The 15,639-nt window shown below is 42.5% G+C and overlaps 2 protein-coding genes across 10 annotated transcripts in view; both read left to right on the top strand.

The window, feature by feature from the left end:
* Positions 1-12,894, top strand: part of Svil (Supervillin) — a 51,682-nt gene extending 38,788 nt beyond the window's left edge. For all 9 annotated transcript variants that reach the window (XM_065495832.1, XM_065495831.1, XM_065495833.1 and 6 more), the window contains 12 exons: positions 1,292-1,534; positions 1,905-2,013; positions 6,347-6,578; positions 6,926-7,181; positions 7,267-7,427; positions 7,488-7,723; positions 7,861-8,068; positions 8,121-8,992; positions 9,658-10,048; positions 10,424-10,902; positions 11,465-11,620; positions 12,387-12,894. In XM_065495832.1, the coding sequence (XP_065351904.1) occupies positions 1,292-1,534; positions 1,905-2,013; positions 6,347-6,578; positions 6,926-7,181; positions 7,267-7,427; positions 7,488-7,723; positions 7,861-8,068; positions 8,121-8,992; positions 9,658-10,048; positions 10,424-10,902; positions 11,465-11,620; positions 12,387-12,473 (3,430 nt within the window). In that variant the 3' untranslated portion in view covers positions 12,474-12,894. The remainder of the gene's footprint in view (positions 1-1,291; positions 1,535-1,904; positions 2,014-6,346; positions 6,579-6,925; positions 7,182-7,266; positions 7,428-7,487; positions 7,724-7,860; positions 8,069-8,120; positions 8,993-9,657; positions 10,049-10,423; positions 10,903-11,464; positions 11,621-12,386) is intronic.
* Positions 3,367-6,282, top strand: LOC135947182 (cytadherence high molecular weight protein 1-like). The gene has a single exon (XM_065495843.1). The coding sequence runs from the start codon at positions 3,469-3,471 to the stop codon at positions 6,070-6,072; it is 2,604 nt and encodes an 867-aa protein (XP_065351915.1). The 5' UTR covers positions 3,367-3,468; the 3' UTR covers positions 6,073-6,282.
* Positions 12,895-15,639: the final 2,745 nt, after the last annotated feature.

Genomic DNA, 15,639 nt, shown 5'->3' with positions numbered 1-15,639 from the left:
AAATAAAAGTCTCATTGCCATGTTCGTGCGCAGCCACACGCTCGATTTGCGGCGCCGCGTTTTGTTTTGATTGTGCAACCATCAGGTCGGTGCGTTGGTCCATACATGGAGGCGATGCAGCTTTTGGAGGCTGTGACGCCAGATGAACTTTCTCTCGTGCATGCGCCTCTGATCCGCGGCTTTTTTTTCTCACAAACACGCACGCTCGACGAACCTCTCAGACGCAATAATTATGAGTTTTTTCTGCGCACTCTTCTCTTCAAAGGAGACATGTCATTGCGTTCGCCGTCTTGGATGAAGGGAAGAACCTTTTGTCTGCTGTATTGTCGGCGTCGCGTTCATTGTGTGCGCGGCGCACTCCCATTCGTTTTGCAATTGAAATGATGTACTGAGATTCATAATAAAAGCCGGGCTTTGAAAATCGTTTAAAATGGCTTTTCTTGCGAAAATCAGAGCATAAAATCGTAAATTGTGTTGAATTATATTTTATATGTCCATTCATCGCAAGCGAACAGATGTTGGAGGCTGACGTTAAAAAGCCATATTGGGAATTTCACTGATTTTACGACGTTCGGTTTTATCTTGAAGGAAAGATCAGGCTTTCAAGAGGGTCCGTCCTTTCTAACACACGTTCAACTAGAATCTGATTAATGCTCAAATTTCAGCTCGTGCATATTTCACAGCAATGAATTACTTTTGATTAATATTCAAATAGGGTGACAATTAAAATCTAACAAGGGGAACTAAACTCAACGTAAATTTGTTTCACAGCTGTTCTGACTTTATTTAATTGCTTTTCTGTCCCTGTTCCTTGACTGACTGGAAACATCTGTTAATCCTCTCTCCCTTTTCTGACGAATCCCAGAGTCCTATCGATTGACAACACCCTGTTTTGGCTGAGTTTTGGTAATTCCAATGACTGCACATCATTTGCTTTTGTTAGTCAGACAATTGGCACTGACACTACTTGTCGATCGAGCTGATTAAGTTGACGCAGGGGAAAGGTCAGGGCAATCTAGAAATAAATACAAGCAGTATATTTTTTTTTTCATTTAGTGGCATGCCAAAGCAGACTCATACCCATAATTGGTATTCTTGCAATGAAGGATTTTTATTGTAAAAGGAAATATCTGGAAAGCATCCAAAAGAGCTTATATTAAATAAATTTTCCATCGATGTCATTCATAGTTTATAATCTAATTTTCGCTTTATAAATAATATTGATAGTGAATATTTCCCATCAGTTCGGCTGGTTGGCTATCAGTAATAAAAATGTAAATTTGATTTGCAGAGACACCGTGGCGACGCTGACAGCCACCGCGTCCGCTGTGCATCAGCAGCAGCAGGGCGTGGCGCCGGAACAGGAGCCGAAACAGCGGGCCTCGAGTGCTGAAGAAGCGTCCTCATGGGGTCCTCCGCCAGCAGCAGAGCCACCGAAAGTTGTCAAAAAGTTCGAGGCGGCGATCAAGCCGACTGAAAATGGGCAGGGCAAGAAGGAGTCTGACTCTGTCTCCAAAATCAGCATTGCTGAAAGGTCATTATAAACTCACAAAGCTGTTTTATCAATGAGGGAATTTTGAACCGAAGAGTTGGAGCAAGCCGAGTCAGCTGCTATTTAAGTCAATTGATAAATTATTCATTTTGTCCAGCCATGCACGGCCTTGGCCTTTGTAACTAACAGCCCAGTGAGCTTTATGAAATGATAGATGGGCAGAAATGATATAAGAAAACGTGCAACTAGATTACCCATTAAAATTCAAGCTTAAATCCTCTTGAATCACGGCAGTTTGTTGTGTTTCCCAATGTATTTTTAGATTGTCACTCTCAAATCGATAAGTCGAACACGGCCTCTTTTTGTCTTTGATCGTGTTCTCGAATTGACAAAATGTATTTTTACTTTTCAGGCTAGCCTTGCTAAAGCAGAACGGTGAGACAGAATGGAAGAAGCGTGTCCCTCGCGCCTCCCCTGGTGACGAACTCGCGTCCAATGGCAACAAAGACGCCGGCTACAAGGTAAGGATCATAAACTACACCGCATGCTGTGGCTGTGTGGCTGACCTAAATTGCTTTTTGAAAACAAGGAGGCGTCAGGATAATTACAGTTCAGCGTTCTAAATAGTTTGTGTCTTTGAGTTAGCTTAACAGAGGACTGTCATGCTAAATTAAAAAATTCACTTATTGAGATGATAAAAATTGAAGCTCAAATTTAACCCTTTTGTGCGGATAGTAATGGTATGGTGCCTGGACCGATTGATGTGAAAAATTCCTTCGTTGGAGGTGGAAATAATGTTCTATTTATTTGAATAGACAGGAATTGTAAATTGAAATTAATTTCTCAAAGAGAATATGAACAACAGAATCTATTGTAGCCCTGATTTGTATTTAAAGAACAATAATCGATTTATTTGCATACAGCAGAAGAACTCCCTTCTAACTATTTTAATATTGTAAAATTATTATTTGTTTATCTGCAAAGCTCTATTGGCCCTGGAGTTCTAATTTTGGAATATATGAATAAGACCAATTCAGTTATCTTAATTTATATTGACGATAACATCGCGGAGATCTGAGGGGAGCGTGCCTGTGGGGCGCGTGTCTGCTTTTAATTTTAGTGTGACGATTTGAAAAGGCCAGCGGTGGAATTTGTCGAGGGGGTAGCATAGGCGTGTCTCTCGTCTTAATCACCGCAGGCCGGCACTCGTGTTCTAGAATTTGACGCACTTGGCCGCCTCCGTCCCAAATTAATACGCACTCGCTGCCCCCAGACCTGTGCTGGCCAAGATAAAAAAGACGCGGTAGAATTATTTTGGGTAAGGCACCTGCTCCGAAACCGCGTCAAGTGATCTTGCTCCGTGGATTTTAATTTGAACAATTGCAGGCTCATTCGAAGCTGCTACTAATTCAACACAAAAAGGGATCGTAAAACGATTTGTGTGACTGCCAGCGTGTAATCCAATGCCTTCAGACGGATAATTATAAAAGTATGATTCAAAAGAAGAGGCAACCTATTTCGCTGCTCGCAGTGACGTCATTTACTGAACATTCGAATTCTCGCATTACATTGATTTTACCATGCATAACATTTTTGCAACTCTGCACAGTGAAGGCTGCTGATTTAAAATTAGAATGCAGAACGTTTGTGCCTTTAAAATATAGATTGCAATCTCTCCTCTCCATACTCTAGTTACTCATCAATACCGACGGCTGTAATCGAGACTGCTGAAAATTGAATTATTGTTGATTTCACACGTAGTACATGCAGTCGCTATACGGGTGGTGTTTTTTCCTCTTTCTCTCTCTCTCGAGGTGTGTCCACAAATACTCAGCGTGAGGTGGTGGTGGGGCCGACTGGGGAAGCATTCGCGTCTGTCGGCTCCGGTGCTCGTTCGCTCGCTTGCAAGAGAGTGGTGTGCAAGCAGCAGCCACACAACTGTCTCATCCCAATCAGTCCAAAGCAAGTCGGTCGTGATGATTCTCGTGCTGCTAACAGCGGGCGGCGTTTTCCTCGTCGTCCTCTACAACCTGTTGTTCAAGAAAAACACCCCCATAGAAGATGACAAGAAGAACATCCTGCCCATGTCTGAGCTGCCTCTTTCGGAGACCTACCCCCCGGTAAGGAGCGAGCCACCTCCGTTGCTCTCGGTTCACGCGCCTGAAATTAAGGTAAACGTTGAGACCACCGCTGCCCCTGCCGCCCCCGTTGAAGAAGTCGTAGTCGCCGCCCCCGCGGAGGCCGCAGTCGTTTTTGCCACCCCTGCGCAGGCAGTGTTGCCTCCTCAGGAAGAGAACTGGGTAATTGAGGCCGACGAACTGACGGTGCAGTCGACCGGAACCGAGGTTTTGAAAGTAGCCGACCTGTCCACTCCGTCAATTGCTAGCTGCTCCGCCACGCTGAGCGAAATCGACAATACCCTGAAGAGGCTCGAGTCGCGGATCACCAGCGTCGTTCAGGACTCTAACGAGTTGACCGCTGACGAAGAGAGCTACCTGCTGCAAAACACGCAAGATCTACTTCTTGCTCGTGAGGTGGCCGCGAGTGCCGCTCCAGTTAGCAGCGAAAACGAAAGCGCGGCAGCTGGCAAGGGCGATGAGGAAGCCGCAAATATTTTGCGCGACGTGAAACCTACCGCTGAGGAAACAACAGTCGAAATCTCACAACCGACTTCAGTTAGTCTTGCCGACATTGAGCAACAGATTATTGCGCTTGCTGAAAAAGAAGTACAGTTCGAGACGAAAATTGAAGCTGAAATTTCTGACGCCGTAGAAACCGTGGTTACTGCTGAGCCGGAGCAGAAAACGAGTGTTGAAGCCGAGATTGTTCCTGCCGAGGTTCAAACTGGGATTTTCCAAGCAACTCCGGTCGCCGTCGCAGAAGAGCCCGTTGTGGAAACACCAGTACCAACACCATCAGAGGTTTCTCCTGTAGAAGCTGTTGCTCCTGAACCTGAGCCTACTGCTCCCTTAACTCCTGAGAAAGAATCTGTGGTTGCCGAAATTATTGAGTCAGTCAATGTTTCCACAGTCGAAATTACAGTGACAGAACCTGTGGCCAAAGCTTCTGATCCAGTCCTTGAAAGCGTTGCCCCACAAGCAGATAAGGTTTCTGTCGAAGCTTTCAAGACTGATGACTCAGCTGAAATACCAAAAGCTGAGTCTCCTATTCTTGAATCGGTCGTGGTACCTGTTACTGGAACTCCTGAGACAGTCGTGGAACCAACTCCAACTTTACCTATTTCCGAAGTCATCGCTCAAGAATCAATCCCACTTGCCGAGGCAGTGGTACCTGTCGAGGAAATCCCTATCGCTGAATCTGTAGTCGAAACTGCTGCTCCTACACAAGTCCCCGAAATTTCTTTGTCAGAATCGGTTAACATATCTGTCGAAGAGCCAAAATCAATCGATGCTAAAGAAGATCCAGGATCCGTTGAGCCATTTCCAGCTGTCGAGGAGGTTTCCTCTGTTTCAAACATTTCTGACTCTGCTGCTCCTGGGGATATCGCTGCTATACCGTTGGAGTCGGCTCTTGAGACGAAAGCCGTTGTCTTAGAAACAAGTTTTGTCCCAGAAACACATCAGCTCGTTCACGACATTTCGGCTGAATTGACCGACGCTGTCGAAACGTTGGTGTTGGCAGAGGAACCTCAAAAGCCTACCACTGAAGCTACAAGCGAAAATGTGGTAGAGCCTCTGCCAGTCGCAGTTGAAACTGCTATTGAGCCCGTCATAGAGGCACCAATTGAAAGCAGAGTGCACGAGGTCGTGTCGTCTGAACCTGAAATAAAGTCGGAAGAGATTTCGGAGCCTATGCAACCTGACGCTGTTTCTTCTAAAATTTCCGAAACTAAATCTGACGAGCTTTTGGTGGAGGCGCCAGCTAAGTCCCCAAGCACTCCGGATAATTCTCCTGTTGTATCAGTCAGCATAGACATGCCAAAATCAACTGTCAACGTTTCAAGTGTGTCAGAAGAGGTAGATTCCGTAATTAACGAGGCCGTCGACATCTTGGAAAAACGTCTGACTGAGCAGGTCGAGGCAGCCCCAGAGGCTTCAAAACACGAGCCTCAGTTAGACGACATCTCTGACAATAGTCCAGTGACTCAAACTGAAATTAAGGAGGAAAAAGCAACCGAATCGCTGGTGGAGCTCGTCATCGAACCTCCAAAAGAGAGTGCTGGCAGTGTGCCCGAGAGCAGTGCAGACAAAGCCGAAATTAAACTGGAAACACTTGCAGCCGCCGAGCCTTTAATTTTGGACGAGGCTGCCAAAGCCGAGGAAAAAGTCGAGGGAACTCCAAAGCCCGCCGAAGTCGCGACCTCGCTCTTGGTCGATTTGAGCGAGCCAAAGGCGGCCGTCGAGGTCGACCTGGAGTCGTTTGTGGTGGTGCCTAAGGAGAAACAAGTGACCGCTGACATTGATAACGTGTACACCTTGATTGCCGAGTGCCAGAGCGGTGCAACCAAGGAGCTAGCAGGAAGTGCACCCTCGGACGCACCTATTAATAGCCCAACGACGACCGTTTCGAATCCACCCACAGCCAACGAAGCCGCCAACGCACCTAGCGCTAATGAATGAAATTTTAACTTTTTATAATTAATTTTAAGTCCTCTTTATAGTTAAATGAAAGTATGCAATTTTATATAAACACAGTTATATTACAGTCATTTTTTATCTGCAATTCACGTTAGCTTATGTAAACAAACGCTGAGGTCCTTAAGAAATTTTAAAAAAAGAAATTAAATCTGACGCTTCTCTTCTCCTCCATTCAAGCTTGAGCTTTTAATTGTAAGTTCTCCTTGAATCAATTTTTAGTGTCAGGTGAATCAATGTATGCAAATTTTGTCCACAGCCATTGCAACAGTCAAAATCAATGCCTGGCTCGGCACGCGGCATTTTGGCCGAGAAACTCAACCAACTTGACGTTGCCGCCAGTGATTGGAAAAAGAGAGTGGGGCCAAAAGATGCAGTCGACTTTTCTGTTGCTGGACGAATGGGTGTCGAAACAGGGACCCCAAGCCCCTTTATGTCTCCAGCGCGAGAAAAAAGAACGCCAAAACCAGCCAGGTTCAAGAGCAAAAAAGGTAATTTTAATATATTTTATTTAAAAAAACCCTTCAATGTTAAAGACGAGAATTGATTTTTATAATTTAAAAAATAAGTAAATTTCAAACTGTAAGCAGAATGAACAATTGATGTTTACTGAAAACAATCAGAGAGCGACCTTCGTTCATTTCCCTGACCTTTGAAAAATAAGCTAATTTTATTGTTCTCCCATTCTCCTTTCATTGATTAGCTAACAATAGAATCACGATATAGGGTTGCTAGTAACACAATCCATTTTATAATACATTGATTCTAGAATGGATTGTATTTGTTCACTCTTTTCTATCATTTAAATTAATCACGGAATTTGTTAATCAATTCGCAGAGCGTAACAACAGGACGTCCTCAAAAGAATCAGATGGCGGCAATTCGTCCACGCCAGAATCTCCTTCGAAAGAGGCAGCAGTGACCATCAAACTGCCACCTCTAGCGAGGAGTATTTCAGCTCCTGAGTCTCAGCCGGTTATCAAAGTGCCCTCCATGACTGACCATCTGGACCAATTCTTCACTAGCACCGCCGAAACTATCACGATGGAATCGGAAGAAATCGGAACATTACCTGACGCCGAGCAGCACACTCTGTAAGTGTATCAAAACATGAGAGGTGACGGGAAGTCCCGCAAAATCATCTCATAGATCAAGCAATAATGCGTTGCGTGCTTTCAGACTAGTAAGCCATAGAAGAACAGTACAAGTGCAAAAACGACGGAACGCAACCCGCAATCCACTGAAGACCTTGGCCGCAAGAACTGACATTGTGCAAGAGTACCAAGAGGTACGCACCGGAGCCGCCGAGAGAGAAATGAAGAGACTGAACGTTGAAAAGTGTAAGAGTTTGTACGCGTGCTTCATAGCGATTATTATTCACACTCTACTCCCGTTTCCAGTGGCAAAAAATTCTAATCTTGCGGTTGAGGCGCTAGCCGGCTTAGCCAGCAAGGAGGACTTCACCGCCGTTAGCCTGAAGAAGCCGTCTGGTGACCCTGTGGGCACCCTGCTGCCCTTCAGGGACCTGATGCTCCTGCAGGTTAAGGGTAGGAGGCATGTTCAAACAAGACTGGTGGAGCCGGTGGCAAGCAAAGTCAACCAGGGTGACTCCTATGTCCTTGTCACTCCAAATGCTGTAAGTATAGAGAGAAATCCTAATATCAATGCCAATTTAGAGGATTTAGTTTCAAATGCTTCTTCAATGACGCTCTCATTTTACTCTTTATTAGAGTTTCACCTTGCGTAATATTTTGTTGTTTATTCAAATTGCAGGTTTACAATTGGCTTGGAAAGTTTTCAAATGTGATCGAGAGGACGAGAAGTGCTGAAATCGCCTTACAAATCTCGCAGCGCAAAGACCTGGGATGCTTGAAGGCAGCTGGCAACGTTTTTACCATCGACGAAGCCAAGAGCCTGGGGAGCGCCTCTCACAAAAAAGCTTTTTGGAAGCTTCTCGGCGTACAAGAAGGGTGCGGAGAAGGTATGTTTTATAATTATATCTAATTTAGGGACTAATGAAGTATTTTTAACAGCTCTCAAAGCTGGCCATCCAGACGAGGACGAGGAATACGAAAACGTCATCTCCGAAACGAACAAAATCTGGATGGTCGAGGACGACGAACTTATTCCTGTAGAAAAGTACTGGGGCTCAGTGCCAAAAATCGAGGTACTGGCACCCAACAAAGTCTTAGTCTTCGACTTTGGATCTGAGGTCTACATTTGGAATGGAAAGAACGCCACTGGCGACGTGCGAAGGTTCGCCGCGGAGTTTGTCCAGGACGAACTTTGGCAGACGGTTGATTACTCCGATTGTGACATCAGTCCGATCGGGGACACAGCCGTCAAGGTCCGGCCGGAGTGGGCGATCCTGGGCAAGCTGAGTCAGCACATGGAGACGGCCTTGTTCCGCGAAAAGTTCCTCGACTGGCCCGAGTTTAGCAGGGTGATCAGAGTGAAGAGGAAAGGCGAGACCGAGGTCGACGGCTCGATTGAAGTTTTGCCCTGTGACGCAAATAAGATGGCCGCCCAGGAGTGGACGGAGCCGGACTTTGAACTCGAGAGCAGCCACATTGGCCGCGGTGAGCACTACTTCGACCACGAGACGCGCAGGCACTTTGAGATCGCCACCACCGCCGTGGAAGTGTGGCACATCGAGGAATTCGAGTACCATGAGATCCCAGACGCCTCCATGGGCCAGTTCCACGAGGGAGACAGCTACGTGGTCCGCTGGAACTACTCCATCACTGTCAGCGGCCGGGAACTAAGCGGGGCGCCGTCCAAGCACGGCACCGTCGGAAGAGACCGCTGCGCCTACTTCTTCTGGCAGGGATCTCAATCTAGCCTCAGCGAACAGGGAGCAGCCGCTCTCCTCACCGTTGAACTAGATAAAGAACAAGGACCTCAGGTAAATATGCACTTTTGTTTTTTGCATTAAAGGAAATTCCTAGGGTTCGACGTTTTAGTTTTTGCTTATTATTTTTAATTTGTGTTTATTCCAAAAAGTTATGAGATACCTCCACAGGGTAATTTTTGATTCAACTCAGTTTAAGAGTTATTGAGATCAAAATGATATTTAATATGGGATGAGAAATTATTCCAAAATCGAACTGTGAAACCAGTCTCCATTAAATTGTGATGGTATTTTATAGGTAGACTGTACTGGACAATAAAAATCGATTGGTGCATCAGTTTTAGCTTTCTAGAAATTTCTTTCATTCTTTCAGTTTTTTTCCTCAAAGCTCTAATTCTTTATATATGATAATTCCTTTCAAAATGAATTATAAAATGCCTTTTTCCCATATATTTTCTTTTATCAGCTATACCAGAAAAAATATGAATATATTAGACACGACAGTGTATAACAGATATTTTAAAATTTACTTGCAAAACGGTGATAAAAGATTGCACAATTAATGGTCTGAAATTTTTTATAAATTGCTAAAATCTGTCGTAAAATTTAAAAAATATATACACACAAGGGAAGTGTGCAGTGGCACATTTTATTTTTTTATTTAAAGACACGCTCCTTGTAAAAATATATCTACAAAAATTGTAATTTGTGTTCATTAGGTCCGTGTCGTGCAAGGCTCCGAACTGGCCGTGTTCCGCGGCCTCTTCAACGGCCACATGGCCATCCACCGCGGCCACCGCGGTCAGCAGCAAGAAACATCACCCAAGTGGCGCCTGTTTGTCACCGTGACCGGCGCCATAGACAAGGAGAGCTGCCTCCTTGAGGTGGCGCCGAGCGTGCGGCAGTTACGTTCTCGTTCTTCACTTATCCTGCTTGACACCAAGAGCGACAAAGCATTTGTTTGGCACGGCAACCAGTCGCACAAGCATACTAAGGCTGCTGCGCTCAGGGCGGCTAGGCAAATGCACCTCCACCCTGAATTCCACCTTGGCAAGGAAGCTGAGATCGAGGAAATCAACGAGGGGGATAAGCAAATTGAATTCTTTAGAGGTAATTTGAAGATTCTCCAAGTTTAAGCCAAAAACTAATTGTAAATTTAAATATTGGAATAGTTAATGATACATAATTGTTAAACTCCTGCGGAAACAAGAATAATAATAATTTGGAAATGATATTTAATATGAATAGAAAACATACCAAATATTCCGTGTTTCTGTAATTAAAAGATAGCTCCCCAAATATTAGAGATAGTTATATTATGTTTTAAGTCCAATCCACGTTTCTTACACTATTGTTTTGCATCAACATCACAATTTTCTTACAAAAATAAAATAGGTGCTTGAAAATACAGATTTATTAATCAAAATTACTTCTGATCAAATAGCTCATTGAATTAATTTATTAAAAAAAATCCTCTTTTCGTAGGTCTTGGAGGGAACAACACGAATCTGTATGACAGCCTGCCGCCGTCAAACGAGCCATGTGACCTGAAGATGTTCCACTTCTCGTCAGCGTCAGGCGCTTTCACTGTGCAGGAGATGCTGAGCGCGACCAGGACAAAGGAGCCGGCCGAGGCGTTTCCCTTCGTGCAGCGCGACCTCTACGAGCTGAGTCAGCCGGCGCTGGTACTGGTCGACGCAGGCTGTGTCCTCTGGCTGTGGCAGGGCTGGTGGCCTCGCGAGGATGGCAGTGGTGGCGACGACAGCACCGGCTCTGGCGCCATCCGCTGGCAGGCGGAGCGCCGGGCGGCTATGCAGACGGCCGTCAACTACTGGACGGCCACTAGAGGCCCTGATGCCAGGCTGAGTGCCAACCTCGTCTGGGCCGGTCTCGAGAGCGTTGAGTTTGTCAGCCTCTTCCCCGACTGGCAGAACAAGGATGATGCCACCGAGAGTAATATGCAGGTATGATTTTTTTCAATTTTTACCTATACTATTATTGGCAGTAAGTGGCATTGTTTTTACTCAAGTTTTACAAAGAAAAAAATTAAGCTGTTTTTGCCCTCCTCATCAGTCTGAGCTATGGGTAGAAATAATTACCTGGTGAAATTAAGAGCATGAATATCATTTTTAAATTATAACCCCACAAAGAAGCAGAATTTTTACTTTTGTTTGTTGTAATGAAAAAAATTCAAAATTTAATTGATTGCATTTCTTGTGCAAGAAATTTGTAAAATAAAAGAGTGAGGAAATATAATGGATGATAAAAGAAAATGCAACCCTGCCAGGATACCTTCCCATAATATTAATAAGATTTAAAAACAAAAATACATGCATCCTATTAAAATAAATACAAATAAAGCAATCAACTTTTCGGTCACATTTGTTGAGGGTTCTGCAAATGATTATTGAATTTTTTGACCTGCCAAGTCTATTATTAAAGTCAACATTATCAACAGTTAAAATAAAATGGCCTGATTTTACTTTCCTGAAATTTGTTTACTGAAGTATGGCCATGTAATTGCAGGATGGACGGAAGCCAGGCGAGACTCTGAGCGTTGAGGACGAACTGGCAAGACTGACCCAGTCCACCTACCCACCTGCCCAGCTGCTGCAGCGGCCGCTGCCGGATGGAGTTGACCCAACAAAGCTAGAAGAGTACCTGTCCTCAGAGCATTTTGAGGTAAATAATTACAATCTATCCACGGCTGGTTTTTTCTGTCAAAAATCAATATCTTGCCAAATTGATCCCAACCATAATTTTTAAAAAAAATAACACGTTAAAGTCATTGGAAAATATATAATTTGATTTAGGACTTTTGAAAAGAAAATTTAATTAAAGCTTTACAGAAAATTTATGAAAATCCTATTTACCCCATAATTTAAAAACTATTTGAAAGTTAGAACAGCTAAAAAAATCCCAGGTTGCTGTTTAAATTTTTGAGAAAATCGATTCAAATTATTGCATGCTAATTAAGCGGTGAGCACTGATTTCCTATTGGAAATCAGGATTTATGGCGTCAGTAGGGAAATTTGCCTCATAATTCGCTCGCCATTGGACTGTTTTTAGTTTTAATGTCAGCCCTATTGTCAACTCCTTTAATTTAAACCAATTCACATTCTGCCTATTTGGGAGGCGCACCGGCGCCGACTCGCTACTTGCTGGTTTGCACCTTTCCAGCATGCGTGATTTGGCTTCACGGGACAAATGTCTAGCGTTTCAATGCAGTCCTCAGTGCGGAGGCAAGTGGCCCTTGAGTGGGCTGGGTCCCTGTGCGGCCTGGTGCGCCCATGTTATCCGTTCGCGGTGTTATTGGGACCCGGGTTTCAGCATTCGTGCTAGTGCAGTGCGCGCCCTTCCCGGTCCTCCGGTCCTCGGACAGGGATAAAAAGAGCAAAAAAAGGCCAACAAATGCTTTTACTAATTTGCTAACTTTGGTTTGACACAGGAGCTGCTTGGCATGACGAAAGAAGAGTTCACTGAGTTGCCTACGTGGAAACAAACCAGCGTCAAGAAACAAGTTGGACTATTCTAAAGTGTGATTTTCATTTTAAATTCTCTCTCGCTGACAGTGCCATTTTTTTGTAAAAGAAAAAGGATATCTCTGCTGTTTTCGTGTCGAGTGCTTTTGTGATTCCTGACTGTGATTCTGCCTTCTGTCTGCCATGGCAAAATGAGGAATTATCAATCGCTGCGACCAATTTGTGAATGTATCTAACGTTAACGCATTCAGTCTGCTCTCTTGAGCCCAGAGTAATTTCTGTTGTCAGCTCTAAAGCGCGGGTACATATTTTCAGAGATAAACTCGAATGGAAGGAGATGGAAATTAGTTAACTACGCCAGAAAACCCTTCTATATCTCTTCAATTTGTAATTGTAATTAAATTTTTAAGTTGTATTATCCAGCAGTTGCCAACAACTACCGATATATTTTAATAAAGCAAGAAATGAAAGCAATTTTCGCCTTTTTTGTAACGCATCCTATTATTCTCGATTTCTTTGATTTGGATTTCATTTGGTTCATACTGTTCTAAATATGAATTTAAAAAACATTATTTCTCATATTTTCTGCAAGGAGAAAGGAAAAAACGCTGACCATGTTTTTATAAATTTTATAAAAAAATTGCAGACACTACCTACATTTATAAAAATTAAATTACTTTCTGATCTTTAGGTGTCAAACTATAAAAGATAAATAATGTCACAAAAGGTACAACATTCGCTGAGTATGTAGGAATGATAGAACATAAAAAATGTTTTGAAAATTGTGTCCAACGAATCGTAGGCAACATTATCAGCTGATTGAGGGCGATATAGACAACAAAAAGTTGAAAATGCCGAAAAGAACGAAACAGAGTGCATGAGCACTAGTGAAAAGGACAGCATTTAATAAAAAACTAGTTGATCTGTAGGAGGGTCGAAGTTTATAATATCTTTCAGCAAAAGCAAAAATGACAGCATATATTTTTTAAATATAAAATATATTCATAACAGAAAACAATCAGGCACACTAGTACATACTGTATGAGTAAAGGGAAGCGTGTTACAAAAAGAGGGGGCACAATATTCAATAATCAACTAACCGCTGGTTTCACTACGTCAATTCAGAACGACGGCCCATCTGTACGAGTTACATTTATATAGAAAGTCTTTACGGTTTCATATATGTGTTTTAAAAATATTTGGAATATTTATCGACTTTCATGATTTTCAGAAATTGACTGTGCCCTCTCTTCCATAACTTTCCTTGACCCCATTGTACCATCAACTATAAAGCTGTAGATTGCGATAGGATTCATACACGTAAATTTATAAAGCAAGAGAGGATTTTACACTTTTTTTGCCAAAATCTTTCTCTTATGCCCCAATTTGAATTTATGCGAATTGTACAACTAACAGTGAAATTTCATAAATTATTTTCACCTGAGGGCCACGACCCGTATTGCCTCGACCAATACCAACCCTAAAAAAGGGCCAAACCAATCTAACCTCTGCCTGCCCCCCGTGTGGGCCGTTGGTTTCACTCTACGTCCATTCAGACGGCCCACGGCGGAGCCTTTGAGCCGCGGCGTAATAGCGGCTGACGCGCCTTCACCACCTCGGCGCGTTGTAACCTCACCCTCCTTCTTGGTCACCCCGGATGGCAACTGTCACGACGGAGGACAACTTGAGCAACGTAATTCAAGCACGTTCAGCGTAAAAAACGTTCATAAATGATGAGTACAGCACTCTCAGTTTTCAAAAGCGCTTATTTGATTGTTAATTAATTTCATATCCCCTACTAACTAACCTGCTTATATCCATTTTGGTTTTTATACAAATTTCATCAAGAAAACTTAATCTCGAACACGACAACACAGCTATTTTTCGTTGTCTTAGTCTATTAAATAAAATTGTTGTTCAACTGTTTCTGGTTGGTGAAAATTTCCGAGCAGTTCTCCGCGAATTTGGAGGGCGATTGGAACCGATTTTTTGGCTTTGATATTTTTAGGTGAAAATTGAAATAAATAATTTCAAAAATTTCTTATTTCATTTGACCTGTTGTCTTTTCATCTAGGTTTTCACCGCTGTGCAGCTCAAATATATAGCCAAAATTGCTGAACTCAATCCTGAAACCGGTCCTTGAAGTATATAATTGTGGTAGCCATTAATCCTGACGTGATATTAAAAATGGTTAAAACTATGAAATCTTTAATTTATGAAAATATTCTTCTGTTTTGTACGAATGAAGTTCATATTGAATGTTAAAATTAATTATCTTGTTCTTACAATGAAAATATATAGCAAAAAATAGAAGATGTTTTCATAAATTTTTACCCAAAAAAATTAAGGGAAACATTTTTTTCATTTTTCAAAGTAGTTTTATTATTATTGAACAAATTTAATAACATTTTTTCTTTGTAAGATCGTTTAATAAGATTATTTTCAACACTCAATATGAACTTCATGTGTAAAAAGTGAAGGATTTTTTCCATAAATTAAAGATTCTAACATCACATCAGAATTAATGGCTATCACAATTATTTCAAGAACCGGTTTTAGGATTGACATTCGGCAGTTTTGGCTTTATATATGAGCTGTACAGCGGAGAAAACCTACGAAAAAGACACCAAGTTCAATGAAATTCGAAATTTTCGAAATATTGTATCTCAGGGTGACGTCAGGAATTTTGCTGTTAGCAGGTAGTCCTCCGATATCTGAAAATCTATATCCTTAATATCACAAGCACGTCAATAACATCCCGCAATCTAATAGATTTTGTATTTTTTCAGGGAGATGAGCAAAGGATCGCATTAGAATCAATGTAGCAAAATAGTAAACATTTTCTGTTGTAAACATGTTGTTTACTCGATCCTATTCTAATGCATCTGCTCAAGAGATAAATAATTGTGCATCCTTTTCTGGCCGGTGGTTGAAAAAACCTGTTTGCGATTGTGACGAAATCACAATGACAGCTTATACTTATCTGCTCAACTCCACTTATCGTATAATGGTTATTGTAAATTTAATAGTGGTCACTATATAATCTGAATTCAACCCCCGTCAATACTTTTAAATTTTACAACGCTGTTTTTTCGAAACAGTGAAGCAACAAGCTTATTTGCAAAAGTTTAATAAGACGAATCGAAAAACCGACTCGGTACCCTGAAAAAGGTAGTCAGGGTATGGTTGGCCAGACCAAGACCTATCCAACGAGGGTTC

Source organism: Cloeon dipterum, chromosome X, assembly GCF_949628265.1.
Source record: "Cloeon dipterum chromosome X, ieCloDipt1.1, whole genome shotgun sequence".
NCBI classification, from domain to species: Eukaryota; Metazoa; Arthropoda; class Insecta; order Ephemeroptera; family Baetidae; genus Cloeon; species Cloeon dipterum.
The sequence above is the reverse complement of the archived record's forward strand: the minus strand, read 5'-3'. Positions and strand labels throughout refer to the sequence as shown.